This window comes from Ictalurus punctatus, chromosome 12 (assembly GCF_001660625.3).
Source record: "Ictalurus punctatus breed USDA103 chromosome 12, Coco_2.0, whole genome shotgun sequence".
Taxonomy (NCBI): Eukaryota; Metazoa; Chordata; class Actinopteri; order Siluriformes; family Ictaluridae; genus Ictalurus; species Ictalurus punctatus.
In genome coordinates, this window is record NC_030427.2 from 15,981,099 (window position 1) to 15,993,710 (window position 12,612).

A 12,612-nucleotide genomic window follows, 5' to 3' on the forward strand; every position below is an offset into this window, starting at 1 on the left:
GACCACCTCAGGGAGGGTAAAGTCTTAACAGAGCTGAAAATCTTAACAGAAACAGTTACTTTAACAGACGCGATAGTAGAAACGTTGATATGTATAAAGCTGCGTGCATGTACCAGAAACGATCTAGGTTTAATCTATTTTGAACGCCCTTTATTCATCTTAATTTATTTTCACTATCATAGCTTGCTTCATATTACATCCACGGTTATGTTAGCCTACATGTTTATTAATTCTCACCAATCAGATTCTTTTGAATGAACAGTGTTTGTTTTGTGCCACGCAGAATTCATGAATGCTGTTCATAGATCTTTCACATGCCTGTCTTAAAACTCAAGAAAGCATATTGTTTGGAGGCGACATGAAATACATGTAATGTTATTATATATTATAGAGGTATTTATATTTATGTTTATATAACCCCAACTAGAGTTCCCCAAGTGTATCTCGGCCATTTCCACCACTGCTAATCACAATACTTAAGAAATGATGAAAAGACATCAATCTTGGACATTCATTCTTTATTTCATCAATCACATTCAGAATTTCTCAACATTTGAAAGAGAAATTAACGTTTGTGCAATCTGTTATGAAATCTCTCAAAGCATCTGTGGCTTTGTGTCATGAAGATGTTTAATGCAACAAGAACAGCAATGTAAAATATTGGCAAGATAACAACTAGATATAAATGCCAAATGAATACTGTATGATTTCGATCTCGCTGGATTCAGTAATACATACATGACCATATTTAGAATTAATATAGCTGGTGAACTGCAAAGTAACAGCAAATTCTTGAGTTTGTCAGTCTGCCAACTTAAATAAAAAGTTTAATAAATAACACTTTTGCCAAATGGAATCTAACCTAAACTCCAAAATCTTAGCATATCCAAAAATACTAATTCGTAATCGTTCAGAAAATCTCACATAGGGCACACATAGGGCTAATTGGTTTAGTGATTTTTCTACTATATTTATACATTTCTAGTATTAAGTAATCACACTTTGATAAGATCTCAGTTAGGCAAATTATTTTAACCTAAAATTCAATATATTGAAAGGAAAGAATAGGACATTTTTCAAACTTTTTTGGTCTAAAATCCAGAAGAGAAGCACTACAGCCTCACACACACGAAAGACAGACAGTTAAATTAAATACAAATGTATTCAATGTAAAGTAGAGGTGTGCACACCATCAATTACAACAACAACAACCCATAGGAACAGCTATTTCTAATTTACATTTGGTATAATTCTGTAAAGTGAAAAATCCAATAATCCATTAAATTATTCCTCGGCCCAATCCTACAGCGTGTGTAGTCTGAACGTTTCTTCAGAGATCGTTGGTGCCTCTGGTGAGAGTACGTAGCTAGAAAAGTTAGCTTGCTTTGTTAATCTAGTCTGAAAACAAAGCTAGTACAAAGCCGAGCATGTGACACGTAAATCAAACTAATTTTCACGCTAATTAGTGTGTTATTTAATTTGTGTTTGACTAAATAGTTTTAGAAGATATACAGTATACAGTAGTTATTAATGTTGCAATAGGAACTTAAAAAAAAAAGAAGAAGCAGCTGAACAGGCCACACCCACAAGCGCCAAACATGTATGGTAAAGCTGTGTTGAATGCGGCAGATTGCTTGAGTACGCGTCTACTACTATATTCATTCATCTTCATTAAAAGAAAATTTGGTTTAAATATGCTAATAGGTTTATATTTCGGGTAATTAAAACCAAGCAAGTTCTTAAAATGTTCGCGCACACCTCTACTATAGTGCAAGTGGAAAATGCAACTAAAACACATGGCAGTGAGTTATAGCAGTGCATCAGGAAAGGACAGTGTATAAAATAAAATAAAACAACTCAATAGCAATTTGTAAAAAAAAAAAAAAAAAAAAAAAAAACCAACACAATACAGGTGAAGGGTTTTTTTAGTCCTGTTAATTCACAGCTTTACAGTAAACATGTGTCGATAATTGGTTAAGACTATTATACTCATATTTAGACAATATAGTTAATGGTGCTAAAATATTAGGTATTTAATGTGGTAGAAAAAATTCATAAACTCAAACATTCATCAGGTTTGTAAACGGAAAAAAAAAATCTCAGGACCAAAAAAAAAACAAAAAAAAGAAATGTAGATTGCAGACAATGCAGAATGAAGGTCATGTGACTCAAACAGGACTATGTATATAAAATATATAATAAATATATAATAACTGACTGCCCTGTGGCCCTAAGCGTAAAGCTCTTATTGCACAAAACTGCTTGCAAAGCTTAAAAAAAACTCCTGCAGCTAGTTTTTAATGAGACAAAAATCAGTGCATGTGATCATCGCTTATACGGCGTGACATCATAATGTTCAGTGTTTCAGAAACAGTGCTGTTAATGCAGACCTGCCAACCCTGCAGAGGAAATAATGCGTAGCTAAAAAACCAACACCACCACAAAAAAAACCCAGGACATTTTCAATATAGCCACTTGTGTCAGGTAGAATCTGGAGTGTGCATATACACAGAGTTTGACGGTAACCACCACATGGTTTTACAGTGTATACACACTTTCTTAGTAATTTCTACGTAACAATTTTTCCCCAAATGTGTGCATGTAAACAGACAAGCGGCTGCTTCCCCCCCCACCATTTGATGGTCACCATAAAACAGTGTATATATGAGCAGTCCAGATTATACAAGAAGAACACTAGCATGTTAGTAAACAGGCTAACCTAAAAATTACTGTGTAAACAACAAGCTAGCATTTAAGTAAACAGGCTAACCTAAAAACTAGCATGTAAGCCACAAACAAACATTTAAGCAAACAGGATAACCTAAAAATTAGTGCATAACCAACAAACTAGCTTGTAAGTAAACAGGCTAACCTAAAAACTAGCATGTTATTAAATCATAAAATCCAAGCCTAAGGTAGAAACAGAAGTGTGCGTATTTGTTTTAGGTGAGATAGTAGAGACGGGAAATGTTTACATTCACACCTTCTTTTAATTCTAGAAAATACGGGTTACAGACAATAATTAATTAGAATGCACGCACGTAAGCCCTGAATATATACACACACTCCGGTTTCCATTGCAGCGGATAAGAGTGCATGAAGGTGGGCAGGTCTGTAAACGTAACACTTTCAGTTTGTAATTAGATTTGTGAATGTCATTCAGTGAAAAAAATGAATGAATTTTAAATGAAGCAGCCAGAGCAGACCGCTACAGCCGCATGGCTTTGGGACGCAGCCGAAGCCTCACTGAGATTCTGAGCTGTTCTCCGGAGCGTGAGCATGCTTTCCCGATGGCCCTTCAGTGTCCGAAGCGCTGGACTCTTCATCGTCGGTCTGCTCGGAGCTGTGGTACAGCATGAACGCCTGAGTTTTGTGTGTGATGGTGATGGTGCATGGGCCCTGAGCCCACGGCTCTCCGTCCACCTGCATCGGCATGCGTGAGCTCTTCAGGACCAGCTGCATGATCAACACGCACATCATAAACATCTTAACGAGCCATAAGGCATGATAATCACATGACACCAATTAAGGTTAAATTAGTTCATCCAATCACACACGTCATCATATATGACATCACTTTTTAAAACACCTGTTTTAACTGCACAGTACAACATCCTGCTGACATCTCTGTGATTAAAGGGATAGTGTGTGATATTTAGTGCCCTCTACTGCCTGTGAATGTGCACTGACATAAGCACGCTGCTGAAACATGCCTAGTAAGTTGCCTTTTTAGAAGAGGAAAAAAAAAAAAAGAAAAAAAAAAAAAAAAGGATTATGGCTGACCACTTCTGTTCCAGCTGAGGGAGGAGCTAATTTCAGGACCAGAAAAGTGTTTAACCAAATGCCTGAAACTATTAAATGATCCGGAGTTACTGCACAAAAATAAAGTCGGTCACAGATTTTCTATTCTTTAAAATAATTAATTAAATGATACATTTTTTGTTTATTTAATAAAAAAATATTACAACCCGCTTCTTTAAATATAGCTGGCTAACTCAGTGGTTCACTTCTCATACTCTAGAACTGGGGTTCTCTAGACTTTAGTCTCTCTAGACTCTAGACTTTTTGTAGTAAAAATAAATTCCAGATCAATTCATGACCATAATTAGTTTGTTATTTAAATGTGTACAATAATGTTTTGGTTCTTTGTTGCAGCCATAGAGCTTTTACTCCACCCACAGAACACATTATATCTGATCTGAGATTATTTACTGCCATTATTTATATTATATAGAACCCATTCAAATTTCCATCGATGTTACAAAATAACCATTAAAGAGCTGATTAATGTGAAATTTTTATAGTAATGATTAAAGTGCATTTACTCATAGCATGAGTGTGTCTATAATTACTTATCAAATCTGCTAATACACACACACACGATCCTCACCCTCACTGTGTGTGCCTGGCCCAGTCGAACAGGGTTGGCGAGTTTGACCTGGATCTGAGCACAATGGAACGATCCAAACACCCCGACCACCTCCAGCAGCCCATCATCCAGCCTGGGCACACACACACACACACACACACACACACACACACACACACACACACACACACAGGATTAAATCAGTACACATGGCACAAAACACATTACTAAAGCTATATAGTACAGAAATGTGGCTTAAATCTGAAGTTGATCAACTAATTGACCTTTTAGTTGTAACTGATTGATTGATTACAATAGATAGCAACAGAATGTACTCTAACATGCTAGTTGGTGGGTTAACACGTGTGACCCGACACTTGCATTTAACATGATATGATTATTTTATGCTTGTTACATGGGTAGACGAGTAAGACTTTTTGAGATGCGTAGATGGATAATCACCTGGCCCGTGGTTACAGTTTGTAGGACAGTACAGGATGTTTCATCTTGCTTTATATGAACGCCTTTAGAGTCATTCAAAGGGAGGAATTGTGGGATTATCCCCCCCCCCCCCCCCAATCATAATTATTTGTTGATGGATATACTATTTATTCATTTTAAAATCATTTCAATTTAATGTGATTTCCACAACTTGTTCAATCAGGATTTATAAAAGTTCACATGATTTACCTTTTTTAACCTTGGGTATTATCTACAGCAGTGGTTCTCAACCCAGGAGAGATCAGAAGGGGGCGTAATTATGTTCAAGAGAAAAAAAACCCAAAAAAAACCAAAAAAAAAACCCAAAAGAACAGACAGAGCATCTAGTCACTTTTTGGACAAACCTTATTAACTTTCCAAATATGGCCAGTACTGTCCTGCAAGCGTGAGATCTTGCTTTCCCGCTGCACTCACACCTCTCTCTGCGTCTGCTCTGTTCAGTGAGTGTCTGAGAGATTTAACAATGTCATGGATAAGACGCGCCCTTCCTCCCAATTTACATAATTTTTTACACGAATGGTCTTAGAATGCAAGACAAATGCAATGCAACATGTTTTACATGTAAAATAGTCCACGTTATTACAGCCTAGTTCTCTTGTTCAAAGTAGTTACAGTGTTCAGAAACACTTTTGATCATTCATGTTCTTTCCCTGTCCATTATATAGTTTTTAAAAAGTCATAACAGTTATAAAACAAACAAACAAAAAAAAATCATAAAAGCTATGTAAAGTAGAACCTCTGATCTACAGTATATGGTCCTCGTGCACGAACACACCAGTATAAAAGTATAATAGCTGGCGGTGTCTGATTTTTATTTGGTCTAGGCTAGAATGCCCAGGTTGTCATCGTGCACATGATGAACCATCTCTTTTATTATAACCTGGCTGCTGGTCTCCTGCTTCTTCAGTCATCTTACTTCTGATGAACCTGCAGTATATTGATGGTCTTCCAGACAGATTAACAACATCTTTTCACTCATCTGAAATTCAGCCTGCGCCCCAAATGCCAGAATTCACGTTTCTAGTTAGTGTCCTGACTTGAAGCATTGGCGATTTTACCCAACACCCCAGATGCTAGACTGGACAGAATGTGACATTTAGAAACAACCCCCAGGACAATACAACAAAATAAAATAAAATTAGGGTGTGATTCGTTAAGGCTCTTGAAGGTTCGGTCAGGACTTACCGTGTTGGAGGACACGGCTCGTCTCCCATCCCTTCCCACAGCCGGCAGCCTCCACCCCAGTAGCCGATATTGCACACGATGATGCCCTCCAGACTGGGCAATGGCACCCGCTCTCCATCCAGCTCCAACTGTCTCGCACACACACACACACAAGGGTATGTTTTAACTCCAGTTTCCATCAAGAACACACAGCTTCTGGCTTATATCACTGTTTATCATTATAGCACAATATTGTATTTCAAAGAATTACAGTAATTATTACATCACACCTCAGTCTGAACAATCTAAAGGCCGGTCTGACAGACTTTGGCGCCATTTACGAGAGCCGAAATCAGTAATTGCTGCCAGACGCATACCGTATGCAAAAACATAAAAATCTCAACTGAATAATAAACAAACGAACTAAGAAGCAAAAAAAAAAAAAAAAACTTCCCTGCAGTTCATTTTATTTATCACTACAGTGGAAGACAAATACACGAGCTCTGGGACACTACCTGAAGCTGCGATAAAATGATGAAAGTTATAACTGAATATAAAATGAGATCTTGCATACTTCAACTTGACGCACATTTGTAGAAAAACTTGATAGCTGCTGCAGGCAAAAAAAACACACCAAAGACTGCGTCCATTATAGTAAATTCTATTCATCGCTTCAGTCTGGAAATGACATGTAACATGGCTGCCGTGGGTGTGTCCCGCTTTCAAAACTGGACTGTCCTGTTGCTAAGAAACCATGACGACTCATCAGTTTCTAAATACATATTTTATATATTTAATACAAAAATATATAATATATAATATATATAATATAATATCTTCTAAATGACAGATATTGTAGGTTATGGCTTTTTTTTGCACCTTCGCCTCATTTAGAATGATACGTTCACATAACTGATCACACCAACATGCCTAAAACAACTTAAAAACTGATTTGGACTTGCTGTTGACTAGTGACTAGGTGTACATGCACGCAAGATGGCCGCTGAACGTATCCTGCAGTCATTTGGAGTGTGTGAACAATGACGTAGACGTGGCAGCTGCGCAGGCACACGGACGTGTTGTGAAAATGAAGTATATTTGTGCCTCAAGAGCACTTTGTGTGATTGACGTTTACATTTTCACCTCAATCCTTTTGTCCAAGTCTTTACACTCCTGCACCAGACAGTCTTTGGTTCCGTAGAGAAAATACACCACCTGTGAGACGAGGAGACGAGACGTCACATGCGTCTATAAGTAATATTTTAACGTGTGATTATAATGAACAATATTATAGTCCGTGTTCTATCTCCCAGACCTTGTTGATGATGCGGCTGGAGAAGAAGGACGGCGTCTTTTTGCGGTGTACATGGAAGTTCAGGGCCATCAGAGCGTCTGGACCCACAGAGAAATAATTATTCATGGATAAAACCTGTCGAGACATCGAGCCACATGAGCCATAGTCATGTTATCCTACTAAGTAATGAAGACAAACATGTGTAATGCTGAAGTGCCCAAACCTTTGGCTTGCGGAAGTAGGTTCCTTTGGAGGCGACTTGAACTTTCCACCTGAAGTGTGAATGCAGTTAAATACAATGCAGTTAAATAACCCAATAAAGAAGTCTTCTGCTCATACTACTGGATATCAGAGCAGCTTTCAAAATGGTATCTAGCAGAATCACAAACACAGGTCCTAAAACAGAGCCTTGTGGAATCCCATATTTAAGCTGCATTCAACTTCTGTAATATTGAAGCTCATTCGAGCTACAAAATGGGGAAAAGACACAGACACCTTCATGAAAGCGTGTTTTATTAGCTAGCCAGCTCTCTCAAAACAGCGAGTTGTACACTCAGTGTCATAAACTGAACCAAAATAATATGTCTATGTTGAGTGCTCAAAAGTAAAGACTACTGTAAACTCATTTATAGTAGTGAAGTGATATTTTATTTACTGTTGACAGCGTGAGCGACCATGTTGTCCTGATGTCATATGCTGAGGACATCGACTGCATCCGAAATGGCGTACTACCCTACTACACAGTAGGCAAAAAGCAGTACTCCAGAGGGGTAGTATGTCTGAATTCTCAGTAGGCGAGAAACAGTTGGTGAGAAATACACGGACGGCGTACTGCTTCCGGCGAGATTTTGCAGCGTGCAACCGATGGACACTATGCGAGTCAAAAATTCCCATAATGCAACGGGACTGGAGCCGACAAGCTCAGAAGAAGAAAATGGCGGAAGACAGCATGTCGGCCCTTTTTAAGTATTAAACCTTGGTTAAACAGGACTTGTTTAACAAGACCCGCATAAATTGTTAACTTGTTGAAGGTTTAAACAAGAAAACAGTTGTCACAGCAATTAAACCGTTTTTGTGATCTCCATCATGCCTTGACCGGCCGAGCTAACGGCAACAAATTCACTTCAGCCTGTTAACTCCGCCCACATTACATTACTAATTCAGTTCACTTTCCTGATGCGCATTTTGCCGTTAGTGCGGTTGCTTTAATCTGGTGGCCCCTTTAAAATTTTTGTGTTTATGACGACGTTGAAGGTCACATGACAATACCAACATGTCCGGGATCGTAGTCATACTACACACACATACTGATTAGTACGTACTGTTTCAACAGCCGTGCAGTAGGTACTGCATCAAATTCAGTACATACCGTCACAGTACAGTACACGACATCGGACATCATCCTGAATTTAAGTAAGAATTCTTTGGTTTTCCCTAGATAGAGGTCAGAAATTATGAGCTTTAGTTGAGCGGTGCTTTAAACATGGTGACCCACAGGGCTCCGCTTCAGAGCTGTTCATGTTTTTATTGCGTACGCTACTAAATGGAAATTTTATATGTTGACATTTTTATTTTTATGGCTATGATAATGATAGCTGTTAGAGACGAGGATGGCAGTACAAAATCAGAAAAAATGTGAGGTTACATCTTTCAAAATTTGTGTCAAATTTTGTCATCAGTGCCAATTTTAAAGTGCTTAAAATTCAAATAGCACGGATTAATACGATTTTATATGGGCAGAAAATAGGCAAATGGCAGAATTTTGTTTTCAGGTGAGTTCCTAGCACCCTCTAAATGTTCCACAGTGTGTTTCCTTGGTGTTAAAACAAGCGCCACATCTATTAACATAAGCAAAATTCTTATTGATAAACAACACAATTGTGGAACTTTAATGCAGGCCGATTTATCAATTAAGCAAGATGTCAGTGTGATCCCAGCACTGATCATATACATTATATTAAATATTATTCTTCTCATATATATAAACTCGACACGTATATAGGCTGTGTCTCGGTGAGTGTGCAGACTGACCTGTCCATCTTGACCACTTCAGCCTCCAGAACATTCCTGATCACCTGCTCGATAGGAATCTCACCAGCGTAACCCGAACCCCAGCCCAGAGAGTTAGACAGGTCGTTCCCCGTCCCGAGAGGAAGGATGGTCACACGTGGGATGAACTGATCCTGACCCTGACCGAAGACAAGACAGACAGACAGATAGTGAGAGAAAGAGAGCAAGAAGAGCAACAACATGATCGTTAAACACTCTTTCTCCTATCTTCATAATATCTTCTCATAGGGCTGCATGACTATGGCCAAAATGATAAACCCGATTATTTTGATCAATATTGAGATCTCGATTATTTAATCATGATTATTAATTGATTTTAGTGACAACATATTTTTACTGCACTTTCACATTTATTAAGTTTTCTCATGCCACAATATAACACACAAGTAGGTATGATAAAACTTGAGCTGGTCAATTATGACAGAATTTAGGAACAAAATGTGAGCCATGACAAATTAATTTACCTTTTGAAAAACTAAATTTAATCTTTTCAGTTAATTTTACAGACTGTATGCAACTGTTAACCTGTTCCACCTTGTAAACAAATACAATAAACACCAATGTTCAGTGTTTGACGTCTGCTCCTCTTATAGATATTTAAAGCTACACTATTAGACATTTTCCGCTGTCATGGTTCTGGGCTGGAGTCAGTTCTCGAACCACTCTGTGTATATTGTGTATATATCTGAATAATCTCATAAGGGATGTGATTGGGTGAGTTCATTGACCCGTCAGATGCAAAGCGCTTTAGTTTAATGGTGTTCATTACTGATGCACCGATCAGGATTTTTACAGCCGATACCGATCCAGATACCAATCTATTTTTGTTTAAACTTTAACCAGGAGGTCTATCATAAACAGTTAAATAAGCTCTCTGCTCATGGTCACTGTTAATTGAATTAAAATAATAGCAACGAGATACTGTTGGTTAATTGATAAATAAACAAGCATAAAATATTTATTTTTAAATAAATGAGTCCTAATTAAAAGCAGACTAACACAAAAATTATCCATATTAGGAAAAAGGCTAATACCTTTCTAAGGAAATAGCGAACTAAGCTTAATGTCAAATTGATAGTAAATGCAACCCATAGTAATGAAACTTTTTCTGTTTTTACATTTTAGTAGTTTTATTTTTGTTTGTTTATCAGTTTTAGATTGGTTTCCCCAGTACAGTGTCCATGTCTGCTGATAGTGTTTTTGGGGGATTAAATCAAAACATGGAAACTGGAGTTGACTTTTCTAGTGATATCTGGCAACCGTGAGTTTAAATGAAGTGAACTAGCATTAGTGAAGGAGAGCTGCAGCGTGCTATATGTGTACAGACTGAACAGTTGCTACTCTTGATTATGATTGGTGAGGAATTTTTTAATAAAGAACTTTGAATTAAACTCACCTAGCGTTAGCATTATTATTAACTTACTCCGCCCGATGCCGCTGTGGCTACACGAGCAGGTTACAGTCGCCATTTTGCCTGATCGATAAAGATGGCAGTTGTGAGATCGGGAAGTTGAAGCAGATGATGTACAGTGTTACTTGTCATCATAATGGATTCTTTGCAGTTTTTACACAGTTATTCAGACTGAGATGATGAAAAGCAGTGTGAAAGCAACTGTTGCTCGGTGTAGATGCATTTTGGACTTCCTGTAGTTTTTATCCCAATTGTATTATACAACTCCGAACAGGTCACTCGCACCGGTGCGAATAAATATTTATTCAGTCGCACAAGATACTTTTCAGTCACAAACGCGAGTGAAATGGTTGCACTGTAGAGCCCTGAGTTTATCTGCGAAGTTTTTTCCCGTCCTACGTTATGACGTTTAATGTCCCTGACAACCTCTGTAGTGCTATTAATCATGTTAATGTCATGATTTCTCCTCGCGCAAAGCGCTGGAGCTTGAAGCAAAGCTGGCAGCTTGAGGGCTAAAACGCTAAGTCCATTTCGGGGTTTTGGCACTACAAAATGATGTCATCCCTGCGCCGCTCTATGGTGATTGGCTGCAAGTGTAGGAAGAGCTTGATTTGATCTGCAGCGGAGTTTTTGATTAGCGAAGGACGACCTTTAAACGTTAATATCGCAGTCGATCATGTTCATTTAATCGTGGGAAATCAAAATCGTAATCGATATTTGATTAATTCTGCAGCCCTATCTTCTCGTGTGTTAACCTTCTCATCAGGTAGAACCGGTGCTAGAAAATTTCCATAGTAATACTTCTTAAAAAAATAAATAAATAAGTCATAATTAGTCACAATTAACCGTAGAGGGAAAATCCTCCAATGAGACAGAATGTAAAACACTTACATTTTTAGTCTAAATTTTATTTATTTATATAAATTTTATTTATATAAAATTTATTTTATTTTATTAATAATTAGTTGATAATCCAAACAAAATAGTACTTCAATTATTTATCGTTGACTGCTTGCTGTGAGCACTATGACCTGTGCACCAAACATAAAAAATGCATAGAGTTATTTCATACAAGTGCAGCTGTGATCTTTTTATTTCTGCATCGTCACGTAGACACCACACAGAAAGAAAAATTTTCCATCAAAATTTAAACAGCGGCGTGTGATACGACTCTGACGCATGTAGATTTTGTATTGTTTTGAGGAACCGGAGATATTCTAACATTACATTTGTGATGACATCATGAAGCGGTGTGTGTGTACCTTCTGTTTCATGGCATCGATGGCATCCAGCACCCAGCCCACTGTACCGTCTCCTCCACACACCAGCACACACACACAGCCAGGAGGCAGCAGAGTGCACAGCTGCAGAGCTTTCAAAGGTGAGATCTCGGACAGGTCAAACACCTAGATCACACACACACACACACACACACACACACACACACAGTAAATGAGAATTCCCTGTGAATAAGCTGAGTGCTTAACTACTATCAGGGCTACTGTTCTAGAAAATTAACATTTTCTGACCAATCAGGAGGCAGAACACGAAAGCACTCTTTGTGTCACATCATCGAGACTGAGATACCTGCACCGGGTTGAGTAGGGTTCGAAACTCTCCGAGCAGCTCTTCGCCCATGTTGTTTCCACTGCGTGTGTTAGCGAGCACCAGCAGGGGGCTCCACCCACTTCCACACACTTCTGCAAGCTAATCTCATACACACACGCACACATCTTGACTGTATACAATTACATTTTAAAAAATCTGGACCTTTATGATATGGTACTACTTTTTAGAGAGAAC

The 12,612-nt window shown here is 38.1% G+C and overlaps 1 protein-coding gene across 2 annotated transcripts in view; it reads right to left on the minus strand.

The window, feature by feature from the left end:
- Window positions 1-501: 501 nt before the first annotated feature.
- dgke (diacylglycerol kinase, epsilon) overlaps window positions 502-12,612 on the minus strand; it is a 14,192-nt gene continuing 2,081 nt past the window's right edge. Inside the window, exons 3-11 of one of the 2 annotated variants that reach the window (XM_017481738.3) lie at window positions 12,397-12,516; window positions 12,072-12,215; window positions 9,360-9,517; window positions 7,552-7,600; window positions 7,350-7,463; window positions 7,178-7,249; window positions 6,056-6,183; window positions 4,391-4,502; window positions 502-3,456 (exon numbers count right to left, since the gene is read on the minus strand). In XM_017481738.3, coding sequence (XP_017337227.1) covers window positions 3,244-3,456; window positions 4,391-4,502; window positions 6,056-6,183; window positions 7,178-7,249; window positions 7,350-7,463; window positions 7,552-7,600; window positions 9,360-9,517; window positions 12,072-12,215; window positions 12,397-12,516 — 1,110 coding nt within the window. In that variant the 3' untranslated portion in view covers window positions 502-3,243. Of the gene's footprint in view, window positions 3,457-4,390; window positions 4,503-6,055; window positions 6,184-7,169; window positions 7,250-7,349; window positions 7,464-7,551; window positions 7,601-9,359; window positions 9,518-12,071; window positions 12,216-12,396; window positions 12,517-12,612 lie in introns of both variants that reach the window. The other variant, XM_017481739.3, reaches the window with a different exon arrangement.